General features: G+C 42.3%; 1 protein-coding gene across 1 annotated transcript in view; it reads left to right on the plus strand.

Moving 5' to 3' along the window:
* Positions 1-17,063, plus strand: part of RP1 (RP1 axonemal microtubule associated) — a 143,335-nt gene that overhangs the window by 13,635 nt on the left and 112,637 nt on the right. Inside the window, exons 3-6 of the mRNA XM_038766522.1 lie at positions 6,233-6,411; positions 6,928-7,014; positions 8,783-8,915; positions 14,372-14,523. Coding sequence (XP_038622450.1) covers positions 6,233-6,411; positions 6,928-7,014; positions 8,783-8,915; positions 14,372-14,523 — 551 coding nt within the window. The remainder of the gene's footprint in view (positions 1-6,232; positions 6,412-6,927; positions 7,015-8,782; positions 8,916-14,371; positions 14,524-17,063) is intronic.

The following is a 17,063-nucleotide window of genomic DNA, read 5'->3' on the forward strand; positions in this document are numbered from 1 at the left end:
TAGCCAGGTTTCAGAGCACCAAAAAATTGCAACAGCAGTAATATAAATGCTATTATTTTTTTCAATCACAATTTTAAAGTGCTGTTAATGGGACAAGCAGTAGAGGGATACATTTGATTTTGCCATTGGTAACAATTATACTAGAAGAACCAATGCATCTCCCTAAGTAGAAATTATTATTTCATTTTTTATGTCCTGAATTTCTGGCTTTCACATCAGCTAAAGAGAGTAGTACACATGTAGAGTGTAGTACAAAATGTATATTTGTAATAGAGTACATAGCACAAGAAGTAAAATATGAATAAATGACCTACAATTTTTAACTTGATAGCTTCATTCAAATTGTTTCATGAAGCCTCAGAGAGGTAACAATCGCTTTTTTCCTCTTATTACACTAATTTTTCCAGTCCAAGTACTTAAAAAGATTAGGTTGCTACCATGATATCACTTAGTAGCCATTATGAAAATTATTTTTTGTATGCTGTATTATAGTTTGGATAAACCCATCCTGGAGAGTGAGGGGGTGATTATAAAGCAGGAAGTTTTGGGGTATATTTTTTCTGGAATTGGATTTCATTTTGGGACAGTATCAGAAAATATGGGAAAAAAAGAAAGGGTTTTGAGAAGCCAAATCCAGTAAAGCATACTTATGGCCTTAGGGCTCTCCTGATGAAATGTGTTTGCATTAATGGAAGAAACCTTGGACTATCCAATTTCATGGTTTCTATCAACCAGTGATGTACATTGGGGCCCATTATGATGGTTCTGGGAGTCCAGAAATATCAACTCTAACATAAATGAGATTGTTAGAAAAGACTCTACATTCTTTGCTTAACAGCAGTGCAGCCCAACGTCAAAATCAAATTTAATTCAACTAAAACCAGCCAATAAAAGCAAACTGGGACAAGTACACCACAAAAGCTGATTATCTAGGCTCCGACTACTCAGGAATGGCAATTCCAATGAATGCGGATGACAGAGCAGAGCCAAGAGGGAAGCTTAGAGGGAAGACCTATCCCAAGATGGTGCCAAGATGGTTTCCACAAAAACCTCCCAAAATACCAATTTAAGGATTATGACAACCCTGCATTCCCCAGAGTTGCGATTAACACCTGTCCACACTGGAATCCTGAGAAGCCTGAGTAGGAGCAAATAAGATGCAAAAGCTCAGGGAAATTGAGGGATTGCCAGGTAACTGATATGGCTTTTTCTCTTGGTTCTGAAACCAGGTGGCTCCTGCATTTGGGCATCCATTTTAGGAGGGTCAAAAGCTACCTCCAAGGAGGAGTTTTTCTTGTGTTTTAGGTAGAGATGGCCTGGATCATCAGGGCCACCAACAGGTCTCAAACCTAGAATCAACCAGGCTCCTGACTCATTTTTTTTACAGTATTTGTTAAGCACTTAGTATCTGTCAAACACTGTTCTATGCCCAGGGGTAGATACAAGTTAATTTGGTGGACACAGTCCCTGGCTCCCATGGGGCTCACAGTCTAAGTAGGAGGGAGAAGAAACACCATCCTCTCTTTTTCTAGTGCATCCTTGTTCTTCTCTAGAGCAAGGTACTTCTCCAGTATAGAATAAATTGGAGTAGGTGTGGGCTGCTGCTCATTCCAGGGACTGATGGACCAGATATTGCAGTTATAACAAGAGTATGCCAAAATGGAATCTCAGTAGCATAAATAGACCTGTAGAAACAAGTCTGGAAGTCCCGTCTAGCTGCCTAACAAGACTGAATTCTCTCTGGGCTCTTCTAAAGGCCAATCTCAAGAAATGTAATTGGTTACAGAGTTATCTTTACAACATGTGTAATTAAAGTCACTGGCTGGCAAACTCATAGTCTACAACATGTGAATAGGGCTGAATTAGAGCAGAGATTTTAGGGACTGCAGCCGTGGGCTATAGATCAGAGCGTACAGGCTGGCCCCAACCTAAAGGCACATGATTCAAAGTCACCACTGCTTCAGATGGCAACCAGACACTCCTACTTCTGCCAACATGGTTGCCGCTCAGGACTTAAATTGGCGGTCACCAAATCAAGCATTCCCAAGATAGTCACTTGGGTTTTATACTCAGCAATGGTTGTTAAACTCAGTACAGCCTGCCAATTGGCCAGTGATATTTACCAAGTGCCTACTCTGTGTAGAGCACTGTACTAAGCTCTTGGGAGAGTACAGTAGAATTAATAGTCACAATCCCTGCCCTCAAGGAGTTCACAGTTGGCGTGTAATCTGGGAGGTACTCATTTGGAAACAAGGACCCTATGGATTAGAAAAAAAGATCAATAGGAACTTCTAGATGATGTTCTAGACTGTGAGCCCGCTGTTGGGTAGGGACCGTCTCTATACGTTGCCGACTTGTACTTCCCAAGCGCTTAGTACAGTGCTCTGCACACAGTAAGCCCTCAATAAATACGACTGAATGAATGAATGAATCTCTGTAAGCAAAGTGCAGTTAACCAACAAGCACAGCTCAGAGTCAAGCAGTCTTCCCACACTTCCTGGGCAGAGTCAGTCTTCACATGAGTGTGCGGAAACAAAATAAGATGTGTCTGGCTTCTGCTATGTTAGAGACAGAGTAATGGAGTTCAGAGGGGCAGGTTGTGATGGGGGTATGCTGAGGGAGAGATCAATATGTACTCAATGTGCCGGGACAAAATCAATAGGGAAAGAAATTGCATTTTCAAGCAGCATGGTAACCGGGGTGGTCAAAGGAAGAATGAAAACAGTGACTGATGATTATCAGGGTAGATCTTTGTCCACCTTTAATTCCTGAAGCATGTCAAAATACAGTCGTCTGAGAGCAGGGGTGGGTGGAACTGGCAGGAATGCTGTCAGCCCAACAGCTTCCTCCCCTGCTCCGATCACCCTGTGGCCCTGAGGTCTTCTCCCATCTTTTGCAGGGTATTTTACTCCCAACCTGATCCTCCTTTGGGATGTTTCACCTAGGCATCAGTGAGCCCCCATCTTTTTTTTTTTTTAAATGGTACTTACTATGTGCCAGGCACGGTCCCAAGTGCCGTGGACTGATCAGTTTGGATACAGTCCATGTCCCATGTGGAGCTCACAGTCTTAATTCCCATTTTCTAGATGAGGTAACTGAGGTGCAGATAATAATAATAATGATGGCATTTATTAAGTGCTTACTATATGCAAAGCACTGTTCTAAGCACTGGGAAGGTTACAAGGTAATCAGGTTGTCCGACGGGGGGCTCACAGTCTTAATTCCCATTTTATAGATGAGGTAACTGAGGCACAGAGAAGTGAAGTGACTTGCCCGAAGTCACACAGCTGACAAGTGGCAGAGCCGGGATTTGAACCCATGACCTCTGACTCCAAAGCCCGGGCTCTTTCCACTGAGCCACACTGCTTCTCCAAGTTAAGTTAAGGGGCTTCCCCAAGGTCCACAGCAGACATGGTGGAGTCAGGATTAGAACCCAAGTCCTCTGACACCCAAGCCTGCTCTCCATCCACTAGACTATGCTCTCTTAGGAAAGATCACCTGGTATTTTGCCCCATGGTTCTAACACCTTGGCTATTTTACGCCAATTTACTTTCTAAAGAACTCTCGTATTATTTAGTTCATTTTTGCCCTCCCCAAAGCCCTATGAGATAGGTAGAAAGGCAGGTATTATTACCCCCCATTTTGAAATGAGGAAACTGAGGTAAAGAAGTGTTAATTGACTTATCCTCACTGCAGGCTGGTCACACAACAGGCTGGTGGCAAAGCTCCAACTCAAACTCGGGTCCTCCACTTCTACACCGCTGCTTTTCCCCTATGCCATGCTGCTTCCCCTTGTTAACAATATATCTCTACTAGTAGGAGTAGTACTTGTACATATTTATTCTATTTATTTTATTTTGTTAATATATTTTGTTTTGTTTGTCTCCCCCTTCTAGACTGTGAGCCCACTGTTGGGTAGGGACCGTCTCTAGATGTTGCCAACTTGTACTTCCCAAGCACTTAGTACAGTGCTCTGCACACAAGTAGAACAAGTAGAAAAGTCAACTAACCTTTAAATGATAGGCACTCTAGTAGAAACTGGACTTGATTTTTGTCTGAATAGTTAACTGAGAAACAAAATCTCTGCTGGAGAAATGAAGACCCAGAGGGGAACACATTAGATGAGAGTACAGAGCTTGGCACATTGTAAGCACTTAACAAATACCATTATTATTATTATTAAAGTGGAAAGTGCTCTCTGCTTCGCCTTTATCAGCTAGGATTTGCCCCTTGTTTATTCCACATCTGCTTCCCCAGGTCAGGAATTTCTGATCCCTTCTCAAATTCTCTTGGCACCATTTCCACTGGTGACTGTTCTCCTGAGTCCAAAGGGAAGAAAACTTCCTCACTGGCCCCTCCTGGGGTCTCTGCCTGGGCCAGGCTGCCCTGGGCTGGAGGGAGGGACTTTTTTCTGGCACCAGGAGCCTTGGAGAGTCAAACAGGGTGACACTGCTGCCAAAGTGTTGAGACATAGAGTGGTCTAGTGGTTAGAGCACGGACCTGGGTTCTAATTATGGTTCCGCCACCGGTCGGCTGTGTGACCTAGGGCAAGTCACTGTACTTCTCTCTGCCTCAGTCATCTCATCTGTAAAATGGGGGTAAAGAATGTAAGCCCCATGTGAGAAAGGAACCGTGTCCAATCTGATGAACTTGTATCTACCCTGGTGCTTAGAACATTCCATAATAAGTGCTTAACAAATACCAGAAAAATTAATATAAATAAATATATTATAAATATGTACATAACTGATGAGGGACTGAAGTTGATGACTGAGTCAGAGGTCATGGGTTCAAATCCCGGCTCTGCCAATTGTCAGCGGTGTGACTTTAGGCAAGTCACTTAACTTCTCTGTGCCTCAGTTCCCTCATCTGGAAAATGGGGATTAAGACTGTGAGCCCCACGTGGGACAACCTGATCATCTTGTAACCTCCCCAGTGCTTAGAACAGTGCTTTGCACAGAGAAAGCGCTTAATAAATGCCATTAGTATTATTATTATTTAAATTTATACAGAAAGTCTTTACCATCGACTTTAAAGCACTCAGCTTTCCCCTTCCTACTTTACCTCACTGATTTCCTATTACAACTCAGTCCGTACATGTAGCTCCTCTAATGCCAACTTACTCATTGTGCCTTGAACTCATCTGTCTTGCCACTGACCCTAGCTCATGCCCTCCTTCTGACTTGGAACTCCCTCCCCCTCTACATTGTCAGACCACCACTCTTCCCACTTTCAAAACTTTATCAAAATCACGTCTTCAGGAGTCCTTAAGCCCTCTTTCTACCCCTACTCCCTCTCCCTTCTGCTCACCTATGCCCTTAGATCTGTACCTTTTAAGCACATGGTATTAACTCCACCCTCATCCCCACAGAATGCATGTATTAATATTTTTGTATTAATGTCTGTCTCACCCTCTAGAATGTAAGCTCCTTATAGGCAAGGAACATAAGTTCTTAGTACAGTGCTCCGAACACAGAAAGTGCTCAATAAATATGACTGAATGAATATCTATTAACTCTGTTGTATAGTACTCTCCCACGCCCTTAGTATAGTGCTCTGCAAACAGTAAGTGCTCAAGAAACATTATGGATTGTTTAAAGGGTACAGATTGAAATGCATAGGCAATGCAGAAGGAAGAGAGAGTAGAGGAAAATGGGGACTTTATCAGGCAAGGCCTCTTGGGGGAGATATGATTTTAGTGCGGTTTTGAAGATGGGGGGAGCTATGGTCCATCGTATATGAAGAGGGTTTCATCCTCTTGGGATCCTGCTTGTGCTCTTTGCATAACTATAATGCTGATTCTCGTCCACCTTATCCCTCCCTTAGAGCCAGCCTGATGGTGTGACAGGGGGAGAAAAGACCCCGTATGTCAGGTCCACAGGGATGCAGAATGGTGCTCCGGCCCTGCTGCTTTGTATGGGGTGTGGTTGCATTGCAGGACAGAACCCCCATCCCACTCTGACTGTACCCCAAGATGGGCATCAGTATGTGAAGAGAAGCTCTGGGGAGGGTCCACCCAGAACCAGCGCTGCAAAACTCCCTTTTGCATACAGAATCTTCCCTCAAGTATGCCAAGAATGTTGCCCTCTAGTTTCAGGCTCCAAAAGAAAGTGCTGTGGGGAACACATAATCAGGGTGGGACATAAGACACTGTCACACTTAGAATCCTAGCTCATCTGGACACACTAACTCCTGGCCCCAGGAGGGGCCGTTCTCCATCCTTCCCATACAGGTAGGAGCTTCTCATTCTGCAAATGGAAAGTGTCAGTCATCACCAGTGAACTGCCCCATGCAGGAACCAGCTCCCAGGTTTATATTGTGTTTTATGGCTCTCACAGAAGCTCAGGGCCTATCTTCCTTTATCGTGCTGATGGGGATCTGTTTCAAGAAGGCTGTGAAGACACCTTCATTGTAAGTACTGAGATGGCATTGACTCGCTTAGAAGTGTGACTGGGGACTGTGACAGGCGTTACGAGGTGGCGTTTTCACAGACGGATGCTTTAAAAAGGTAAAATGATATCTTCAGGAAAAGCAGATAGAGATGTTGCTTGATGGCTCAATTTAGAAACACTTAAATAGTTTTGTTAAATGCTCTTTTTATGGTATTTGTTAAGTGCTTACTACTTGCCAGGCACTGTTCTAATTCTGGGGGAGGTACAAGCTAATCAGAAGGGACACAGTCCATGTCCCACATGGGGTTCACAGTCTTAATCCCCATTTTACAGATGAGGGAACTGAGGCACAGAGAAGTGAAGTGACTTGCCCAAGGTCACCAAGCAGACAAATGACAGAGCAGAACAAGAACCCAGGTGCTTCTAACTCCCAGGCCCGTGCTATAACCACGAGGCCATGCTGCTTCTCATGATACCACCGAATGTTTGGTTATTAACAAATGGGTCAAACCCATCCTCTGCGAATCCCTTACAGATTAACCCCGGAGATGTTGGCGAGCTCTACAAGATTCGTGTTGGCCACAGTAACTCTGGCCCTTCCCCTGGCTGGCACTGTAAGGAGGTAAGAGAATTTTTTTTCCTGTGGAAATCCAACTCTGTAATAGCACACCTCAGTGACATTTCCTGCCTCTTAGCAACGGAGAGATTATGGTGTCTATGAGCTCAATCTTTTCATAAAATCAATACTGTCAGGAATGGTATTCCTCCAAGTACAGGTTCAGCTCATTTTCAAAACTTCCGTGGAATGGGGTAACCTCGCAGTCTTGCCCATTCAGAGAGAAGTGCCTTCCTCAAGCTCCCCATGATTACTTGACCCTGGGAAATGTCAGCCTGGGCCATAGGGGCCCACTCGATGGGAATGACTCCTCCCACAGTTGTGTAAACTAGTCTCCCAACTTGCTCAGGCTAGGGCTCGGACAAGACCTGAAAGCTTTCAAAGCTTTCTGACCCATTAACTCCCTGAAGCCAGTCCCCTCTCAATCCCCGTCTACCCGTAAAATTACTGTCCCCTTATTGCCCCCAACAAACTCACTCAAACACTTAGTACAGTGATCTGCACACAGTAAGCGTTCAATGAATGCCAATAATTGATTGATCAAAATGAAAAATTGGCATCTCCGGTCTGGGGTTGGTTAGGTGGAGAGTGTATTATTCTGTGAGCCATGACAAAAGGATTCGTGGTTCCCGGAAGGCATGCGGAACCTCTAAGACAAAGGGTAAATGGCCAATTTATTTGTTTTCAATTTCTAAGAATTAGAAATGAGAAAGATCAGTAACAATTAAAATTGAAATTCAGAGCCTAAATGATTCTGATGACTATGCGTCTTTATTCTTGGAGTTGAATAAATTTGGAAAAATCTTTGTCGAACACATATGTGTGTGCCAATGAACACCCCTGTCCCAGTCAAGGAAACCATAGGCACCAAGCTGAATAGTTTCCAGATTTTAGAGTTTAATTCTAATAAACAACCTGGAGTAGTTTGTTCCCTAAGCTTTTCTCTCCCTGGTAGAACAGTTAGATCAAATATCAGTAACTGCCCAGTCTTGTGTGGATTGGAAAAACGTGATCAGGCAGTGTTTTCACAAGGTTGGCCAGCAGAATCTGAGTAGACAGTCAACTCTAGCATGGAAGAGCTGAAAAACAACCATTTCTTTGGTGATTTTAGGCCTTAATCTTCTCAATGAAAAGCCATTCTCCAAGGCTATTCTCCTGGTAATTCAATCATTCTTTCAATTGTATCTATTAAGCACTTACTATGTGCAGAACACATACTAAGCATACTGAGAGAGAGGCTCAGTGACAAGAACAGGGCTAACTGGAATTTCCAAATTGCAAATTCCATCCCATGTTTAGGCTAGACACTATCAATCAGTCAGTCAATCAATGGTATTTATTGAGCATTTGCTGTGTTCAGAGCACTGTACTAAGTGCTCGGGAAAATTTAGTATAATAATACAAGTAGACAAGATCCCTGCCCAGGAACTTATATTCTATTGGGGAGATTGTATCTGGTTCAGAACTCCAACTAAATTTCCCATTTCCTAGGTATTGAGAAGAGCAAATGCTTTAATCTTTGAAATACTGCTTGTCCCTGTAGGATTTAGAAAGAAATCCGGAATGTTTCACACAGGAAAGTGCTAATTTGAGAGAAAAGTAAATAACGTCACTGACTTTGCAGAAAAGAAGTCATTTCTTAGCTCTTAAGACCATCAAATGATTTACAAATAAAATTGTGAAAAACCTTTTCAGAAGAAAAATGGCATGTCTACCCACAGGATTATTTTAATCTTGACAATAAATCTTACAGGTAGTATTGTGGCTCTTCTAGATACAACTACAGAACCTGTTTTCGGGGGAGCAGTTCAATATCCCTGCTCACCGCTGGCTGGCACAGAATCAGGAAGATGGGGAAATCTGTTGGGAATTTCCAGTTTCAAGACAGGGACAACCAGGCCTTCCAGGTAGGGAAGAAAGGGCACCAGGAAACATGGAGTGCTCACCTGCCGAAGCAGGACCCTGCTCCATGGGGCTTGGGGAGGGGTGGGAGTGGGGAGGAGGAGTAGAGATGGGAGGAGGAAGAGAGGGTTATTGTCCTGAAGGCACTGGCACTGAGACCTAAAATCATTTTTTAAAAAGTTTTAATGGTATTTGTTAAGTACTTACTATGTGCCAGGTACTGTATTAAGTTCTGGGATAGATACGAACTGATCAGGTTGGACACCGTTCATGTCCCACGTGGGGCCCACAGTCTTACTCCCCATTTCACAGATGAGGCAATTTTGGCACAGAGGAAGGGAAATGACTTGCCTAAGGTCACACAGCAGACAAGTGATAGAGCCAGAATTAGAACCCAGCTCCTTTTAACTCGCAGGCCTGTGCTCCTTGGTCCCCATAACGTTTTGGACAGGGCAGGTGGTCATAGGTAATGCACCCCTCCACTGGAAGCCCTCTGTCTTCTCTTTCTCCATTCACTGTGTTCCTTTCTCCTTTCTCTTCTCCTCTGGCCGTGTTCCCTGTAGGTGATTTGGTTTAATATTGTTTGGTTAACCAAACCTTCAATTATTTAAAATGCACATCGGCCTCCACCAATTCAGGATTGGGAGTGCCTTTCCTTTCACTGGACTCTTAGTGCCCTACTGGGCTCTGGTGTTGGCTGGGGTCTTTTGGGGTCTCCAATTTTTTATGAACTATTTTCTACTTTTCAAGGTGGCTGGACATGGATAATCCAGGGGGTTATTCCCTCCTCACAGCTTTCTGACTTCTGTTGTCTAGGATTGAGCCCAATTCTTTCCAAAGGGCATGACTGCCCCTGATGCAGTGGCTGAAGTAAATGCTTTGAATCCAAGCGGACCTCAGATTTCAAACAATTGATTTAGTGGCTTTTCTTATCACTTGGAAAAATAAATTCTACATTAGCAGTGGGCATGTTTTGAGGTATTCCCTTTATAGGCTTTGTATCAGGATGATCAATTCTGTCTTCTCCACTGTTTCTTAGACATCTGGTAGATCATGATTATTTTAAGGGGTTTAATACCTTTTGTCTACCAAGGCAGGCTTAGACATGATTCCAAAGCATCAATTTCCTGACCTGATTATGGGAGATGTTCAGTTAATAAAAATGGTTTCTCCGTGAGTTTTTGAAATCTCCTCAGGTGGAATCTGAATTTCCAGGGGCAAGTTCTCCCTGAATGCAGGAAAATGAACAGTGCAACTTAAAGAGGTGCCATTTAGTAAATTGTTTGTTGCTAGAGGTTTTGGTCATGATTCTGCTACTGATTGTATGTACCTGGTGGGCCCAATTGGCTGCATCAATGGTCCTGAGAAATTTGGGGGTCAGATATCTGTGGAGGGTCAGGATAAGTTGATGAGGTATTGGAAGTAGAACCAAGTTTTAACATCTACCTCAATATAGTAATATTGGCATTGGAGAAACATTTTATGTCCTGTTGATATCGCTGCTATCCCTACTAGAGCCACATAATAGCATAAATTGTACTGACCTGCACTGTTCTGTCTTCTTCCTTCCTGTTGTTGGAACCAATTTCCTATCCTTAAGCTAAAATTTAATGTCCTCATTACATGGTTGCAAAATAAGTTTTTGAAGGTCTGATGCAGAAACAGTGAAGTATTCCAGTTAGTAGGTTGACCTATCTCATTTGCACAGATTCTAAAGTCTTCAAAGGACATAGTTCTGGGATAAATGAAAATGGGAAAAAAATGGCCAAAATTGTAGTAACTGAAAGAAATATGAATCACCTGAGTTTTGATGATTTGTGTTGGTTCTGTTTTTGTGACTGTAGTCTTTGAAGGCACTTTGTTCGAACTTTGCCTCTGGCTAATCCTGACCTTATCCTTAACCAAACTGATTTTAGTAATCAGATCTAAGACATGAGATGATAAAATGATCTCAAATAGACTGGGTTCAAAGGAAGCAAAGAACCAGGTACTTTCTGAACTCCGGTGTTTTCTATTCTTGGTGAAACTTTACTGCTGCTGAATCAGATTCTGCCTAGGAGTAAGCTACTTCCTAAATTAGACAGATAATGTGGAGGAGGCAGTAATTAAATTAGTCCTAGTCTACCCTTATGTATCCTCCAGGGCTCTGCAAAGGTGAAGACTCCTGTGAAAGAGCTTACAGACTGGCAAGTAGTAACTTAATCATTGACCTAATGGCAAATATGCCAAGATGTTTTGCAGAACTAATTTGGTTTTAAGAACATTTTTTCAAGTCCCCATAGAAATCCCATTTCCACAATACTTTCCTCTTAAGTAACAAATTGAAAAATAACAGACACTCTAAACTTAAAGCCTAAACTTCTCATTCTCTCTCTTCCCCTCCACCCCAAAGAAGAAAAAGTTGTATTAGATATATGCTTGTAGAAAAGATTCAGCTTCCATTCTGTCCTTACTTCTACAACAGTTATGGTCACTGGGCTTCCCTCCCAGGCTCAAAGCCCAGTGTCTCGGGGACTTACATCACTATCACCCCCATCAGCCCAGGTAATAACGCTTGAATGAGCATTTTACTTTGTGCATTGCACTGTACGAAATGCGTGGGAACGTGAAGCGGAAATAAAAGCTGTGGACCCTGCCCTTGAGGAATATATGATCCCTTCCTATGGACAATGAGAGAGGTCCAGCTGCTTCTTCTTCAAACTCCTGGCGGGCATCAGGGCTTCTGTTAGAGAAGCAGCATGGCCTAATAGACAGACCCGGACCTTGAAGTCAAAAGGACCTGGGTTCTAATCCCGGCTACACCACACATCTGCTGAGTGACCTTGGGTAACTCACTTCACTTCTCTGTGCCTCAGTTCCCTCATCTATAAAATGGGATTAAGACTGTGAGTCCTGTGTGGCACAGGGACTGTGTCTAACCCGATTAGCTTGTATCTACCCCAGTGCTTAGAATAGTGCTTGGCACATAGTAAGCGCTTAACAAATACCACAATTATTATTATTTATTCCTAATCAGTTTATCAAATTTATTGAGCACTTACTGTGTGCAGAGCTCTTTCTATGTGCAGAGTCTAGAGGGATTACAGACTCTGTCAATCAAACTTACGATGAAAAAGCCACGTAGAGATAGAAGCAGGTGGGTGTGAACTGTAGGCTAGTGCATCTTGGGTGACCACTCAAGTGCTAAAAGATTTATGAAGATGAAAAGCTTTTCTCATAACAGCTAGGGTTCATACTACTGAGAATTGACTGCTCTCTTATCCCCCGGCATAGCAATTGGAGATCCAAACTGGGATAATCCTAAACACTTTGTCCAGATAATTCCATTTTTCAAACCAAAACAAAAAAACCTGGTCTGGCCTCAAGTATGTGGCTATTTTGAGTTCTTAAAGTTCTTTCATGGACTGAAATGTCAGTGAGTGTATATGGAAAATAGAAGGGGACCTAGAACAGACCCTTAAAGGACACCTATAGTTAGGGGGTGGGAGGCAGAGGAGGAGCCCACAAAAGAGACTGAGAATGAATGACCAGAGATAAAGGAGGAGAACCAAGAGAGGAGTATGTCAGTGAAGCCAAGTTTGGATAATGTTTTCAGGAGAAGGGAGTGGTTGACAGTGTCAAAGGCAAGAGATCCAGAAGCTTTTAGATGGAGTAGGTCACTGGATTTGGCAAGGAAAAGATCGCTTGTGACCTTTGAGATGGCAGTTTCTGTGGCATGAAGGAGACGGAAGCCAGATTGAAGGGGACCAAGGAGAGAGTTAGAGGAGAAGAACTTGAGGCAGTGGATGTAGACAATTCACTCCAGGAGTTTGGAGAGAAATGGTAGGAGTGATAAATTGATTGAGCTGTTGTTTCAGGGGTGGGTTTTTTTAAGGATAGGGAAGACACGAGCATGTCTGAAAGCAGTGGGGAAGATTCCATTGGAGAGCGAACAGTTGAAGATGGTGGTCAGAAGGGAGGGAAGAAGGGACAGGACAAGTGCTTTGATGAGGTGTGAAGGGATGGAGTAAGATGTGCAGGGGGAGGAGGTGGATTTTGAGAGAAGGCAGGAGATCTCCTCTTGAGAGACTCCTGGGAAAAATGGGAGAGTTTGAAGATGGGAGGCCTGGATGCCATGGATAATTGGGGATTTGGAAGAGTGAAACTAACTGTTGGAGATTAGGAATGGGAAAGAATGAATAGATAGCAAAGAGTAATGAGAAGTCCCTTTTTGACAACCTTTTTCATATTAGTACTTCTCCTTGGATACATCAAGGGTATTTGTCATTTAAGACCAGAAGAAGCAAAATTATAACCTTTTCCTTTACAAGTATTATTGCAGTGTCCACTTGGAAATGGTCTTTCATATTACAGCATTAAATTACTAGTTAATACATGTAGTATTAGTTACCACAAGGTTAGACTAAGAAGACTGGGAGCAAAGACAAGTGTTTATATGTTACTCAACATGAGAGTGCAATTTAAATTAAATCACCATCATCTATTTCAGTTTAGACTATAGACATCCTGGGGTTCATGTATGAATATATTACAAAGCCACCAAAACTGATTTACCTTTCCTAGTTATTCCTTTCCAAAATGTATGCTCCAATGAAAGAAGTGTCCCTTTAGATGGGAATGACATAATACTAATGCACTATTCTTATGCACATTGCAATAGTAATGTATTTTAAATAATAATAATAATTATGGTATCTGTTAAGTGCTTACTATGTGCCAAGCACTGTTTTAAGCACTGGGGGACAAAAGGTAATCAGGTTGTCCCAGTGGGGCTCACAGTCTTAATCCCCATTTTACAGATGAGGCAACTGAGGCACAGAGAAGTTAAGCAGCTTGCCCAAGGTCACACAGCAGACAAGTGGTGGAGTGGGATTAGAACCCACGTTCTCTGACTCCCAAGCCCGTGCTCTTTCCACTAAGCTATGCTGATTCTCAATAAATAAATAGAGGGGACGCAATGTTTTAGACTATGAGCCATTTGACTGACTCTGACTATGAGCCATCATCCTTAAGGAGAGTAATACCTTGCTGGCAGACAGAAGATAGAGGCAAATGCTCCTATTGATGGTTAATAAATGGATGATATATGTATATGTGTTTATATGTATACATCTATAATTCTCTGGTAAGATACATGCCAGAGTTGGACAGTGATTTGTAGATTTAATTTGTCTTCAGTTTTCAGTTTGCAATTATTCTGAATGGTCTTGAAGGACTAAAGCAAAAGACATTTTGGTTCCTCCCCAATTAATATGACCATTGTGACAACCCAGGGAAAATAAGCCCACGATCAAAATGAGGTTTTAGCTCAATGCATTTTACTACTGAATACAAGTTCCTGCAAAATCCTAATCATCTACCAACCTTCCTCCACTCAATCGCACTTAGTTTCTTTTGGTGGCAGCTGAGTTATGAACACTTAGGAGCGATTTAATATTAAGCAGTTTTCTTTCATCGATAGTGACTAGGTATGAAGTGCTCGTGACGACAGGTGAACTGTGGAATGCTGGGACAGAAGCCAGTGTCTTCATTTCCATCTATGGAGAAAAGGGAGATACAGGATCCAGGAAGCTGTTTCGATCAAAGAGTCCCAAGGCATTTCTGAAAGGACAAGTGAGTGAACAAGAGAACTTTATTTTAGCTTGGTGCTTTCACTACTTACAGATTATCGAGGCTGATGGTAGGCCTACCGACGGATCAGAGAAGGTCATTGTGCATGGCAATGTTGAATATAGAATGCAGTGGGTTATTCATGTACCAACATAAGTTCTTCATTTAATAATGTATTCAGTTCTGTCATAATGAGTTTTTTTAAAAAATACGCATTCTGGTTAGGACATGATTAGGGAATTATGGAATGTTCTTCTGACAACGTGAGCCTATTTGGACCCAGCGTGCCATGTTCCCAAGGTTACTGTTTGTGTTAAAACAGGAGAGCACTGCAGAGTGAGTTTTCCCTAACTGAAGTTTTGCAAGAATGCAACCCAAGCATTTTAGGAGAACTGAGCAATCTCCAGTTAGCAAACAGCAAAATTCATTAGACTTTAATTTCCGTTGCCTGATCAGACTTTAAGGCCAGGGAAAAATACATATTTTAATGTCCTTTTCATTTTATTCTTCAACACTCTTTCCCTGGACTCAAATATATTCATTTTACAGGCAACTACAGCAGGAAGGGAATAGATAACACAATAAAGAGCCAAGTTTTACCACCAAATAAAGCCCCAGAATGCCAGTCCTGGGATGCTATGTGTGAAGGATACATTAAGAGCTGGGAAATTCTCAGTAGTAGGGCGCTAGAGCAGCTTCTATAAAGCCAGACTGAGGATACGAGGACTCTTCACTGTGGAAAGGGGGAGGTTTAGAGGGGACTCAAATGAAGCATACAAGGTCATCAAGAGAGTGGGCAGAATGAACTCAGAATTGTTCACCTCAGCACTGAGATTCATTCAGTCATACTTATTGAGCACTTACTGTGTGCAGAGCACTGTACTGAGCGCATGGATGATGGGTTGCCATTGAAATGTAAAGGTGGTAGGCTCAAAACAAATGATAAGTTGTACTTTACGTAGAAGGTGGTGAATGTGTTGGATTTATTATGACAGAGGCAGAAAGTATCAACGGGATCAAGAAGAGTTTGGATAAATTTGTGGCTGGCGGTTCCCATAGTTTGTTACCAAAGGAAAAAGTTAGGAGTCTCAAGAGGTCCCTGATGGATTATGAGAGAGAAAATTAAGGATGTAAAACAGTTCATTCTTCACCAGGATAATAGGTCTGAGATGAGGAGCAATTACATTGTTTCTCCAAACATCTTTGATGCCTCTGCTGGAGACTCAGTAAAGAGAATTTCTTTGTCATCTTATGTTTTTCTGTCTCAATATGGCTCTTTCACGCTTTCCCTTTTGGTCTCTCTCCTTGAAAAGAGCTTGAACCAATTTCAACAGGCTCTTTCTATGCTTGAGTACTCATCGAGAAGACTAAAATGAGAACATAGCTTATTATTCTATTGCAGCCATAGAACCACAGTTTGTTTACAGTCAAAGTTCTTAACGGTGGTGGAAATAGGAAGAAACCCAGTTTTAGAAACAGTAGCTCAAGTGGGTTGCAAATCTATGAAAAAATATTACTCCAAATCCATGAAATCCACTCCAAGCTCATAAAGCGAGCATTTGATAGTAATCTGATTAAGGACCCAGAGTAAATGACTCCCATTCCTGTTTCTGCAGTGCTATGTTTGACTTTTGAGTTTAGGAATTTCTGAAAGTAAAGCACCAGCTCGTAGACAGTGGAATATTGCCTTTAAGGTAGATCAGCACTTCTGTAGCCTAAAAAGTGTGTTTTGATTTATGTGTTTAACAAACATTCCCTAATCCTCATTATGGCCTGGGAATGTGTCTACCAACTCTGTTACATTTAATAATAATACTACTACTAATAATGATTGTGGTATTTGCTAAGCGCTTACTATGTGGTAGGCACTGTTCTAAGCACAGGGGCAGTTACAAGCAAATCGGGTTTGGATACAGTCTCTGCCCCACTTGGTACTCACAATCTTAATCCCCCTTTCACAGATGAGGTACCTGAGAAGTTAAGTGACTTGCCCAAGGTCACATAGCAGACATTCATTCATTCAATCATATTTATTGAGCGCTTAATGTGTGCAGAGCACTGTACTAAGCGCTTGGGAAGTACAAGTTGGCAGCATGTAGAGACAGTCCCTACTCAACAATGGGCTCACAGTCTAGAAGGGGGAGACAGACAAAAAAAAACAAAACGTGATCAGGTGTCAAGTCATCAGAAAAAATACAGGTAAAGCTAGATGCACATTATTGACAAAATAAAAAGAATAGTAAATATGTACAAGTAAAATAAATAGAGTAATAAATCTGTATAAACATATATACAGGTACTGTGGGGAGGGGAAGGAGGTATAGGGAGGGGGAGAGGAAAAAGGGGGCTCAGTCTGGGAAGACCTCCTGGAAGAGGTGAGCTCTCAGTTGGACACTCTCTTTGAAAAGTGACAGTTCAAAAGTTTGCTTGTTTCAGAAATGCTCTGGAAATAAGAAATTCCAGCTGCTCATTCCCAGGCAGCATACATTTTTACCTCAAAGTTTCCAAGATGCCTACATTTTTCAGCACCATGAATGAATCAA

Source organism: Tachyglossus aculeatus, chromosome 25, assembly GCF_015852505.1.
Source record: "Tachyglossus aculeatus isolate mTacAcu1 chromosome 25, mTacAcu1.pri, whole genome shotgun sequence".
Lineage (NCBI taxonomy): Eukaryota > Metazoa > Chordata > Mammalia > Monotremata > Tachyglossidae > Tachyglossus > Tachyglossus aculeatus.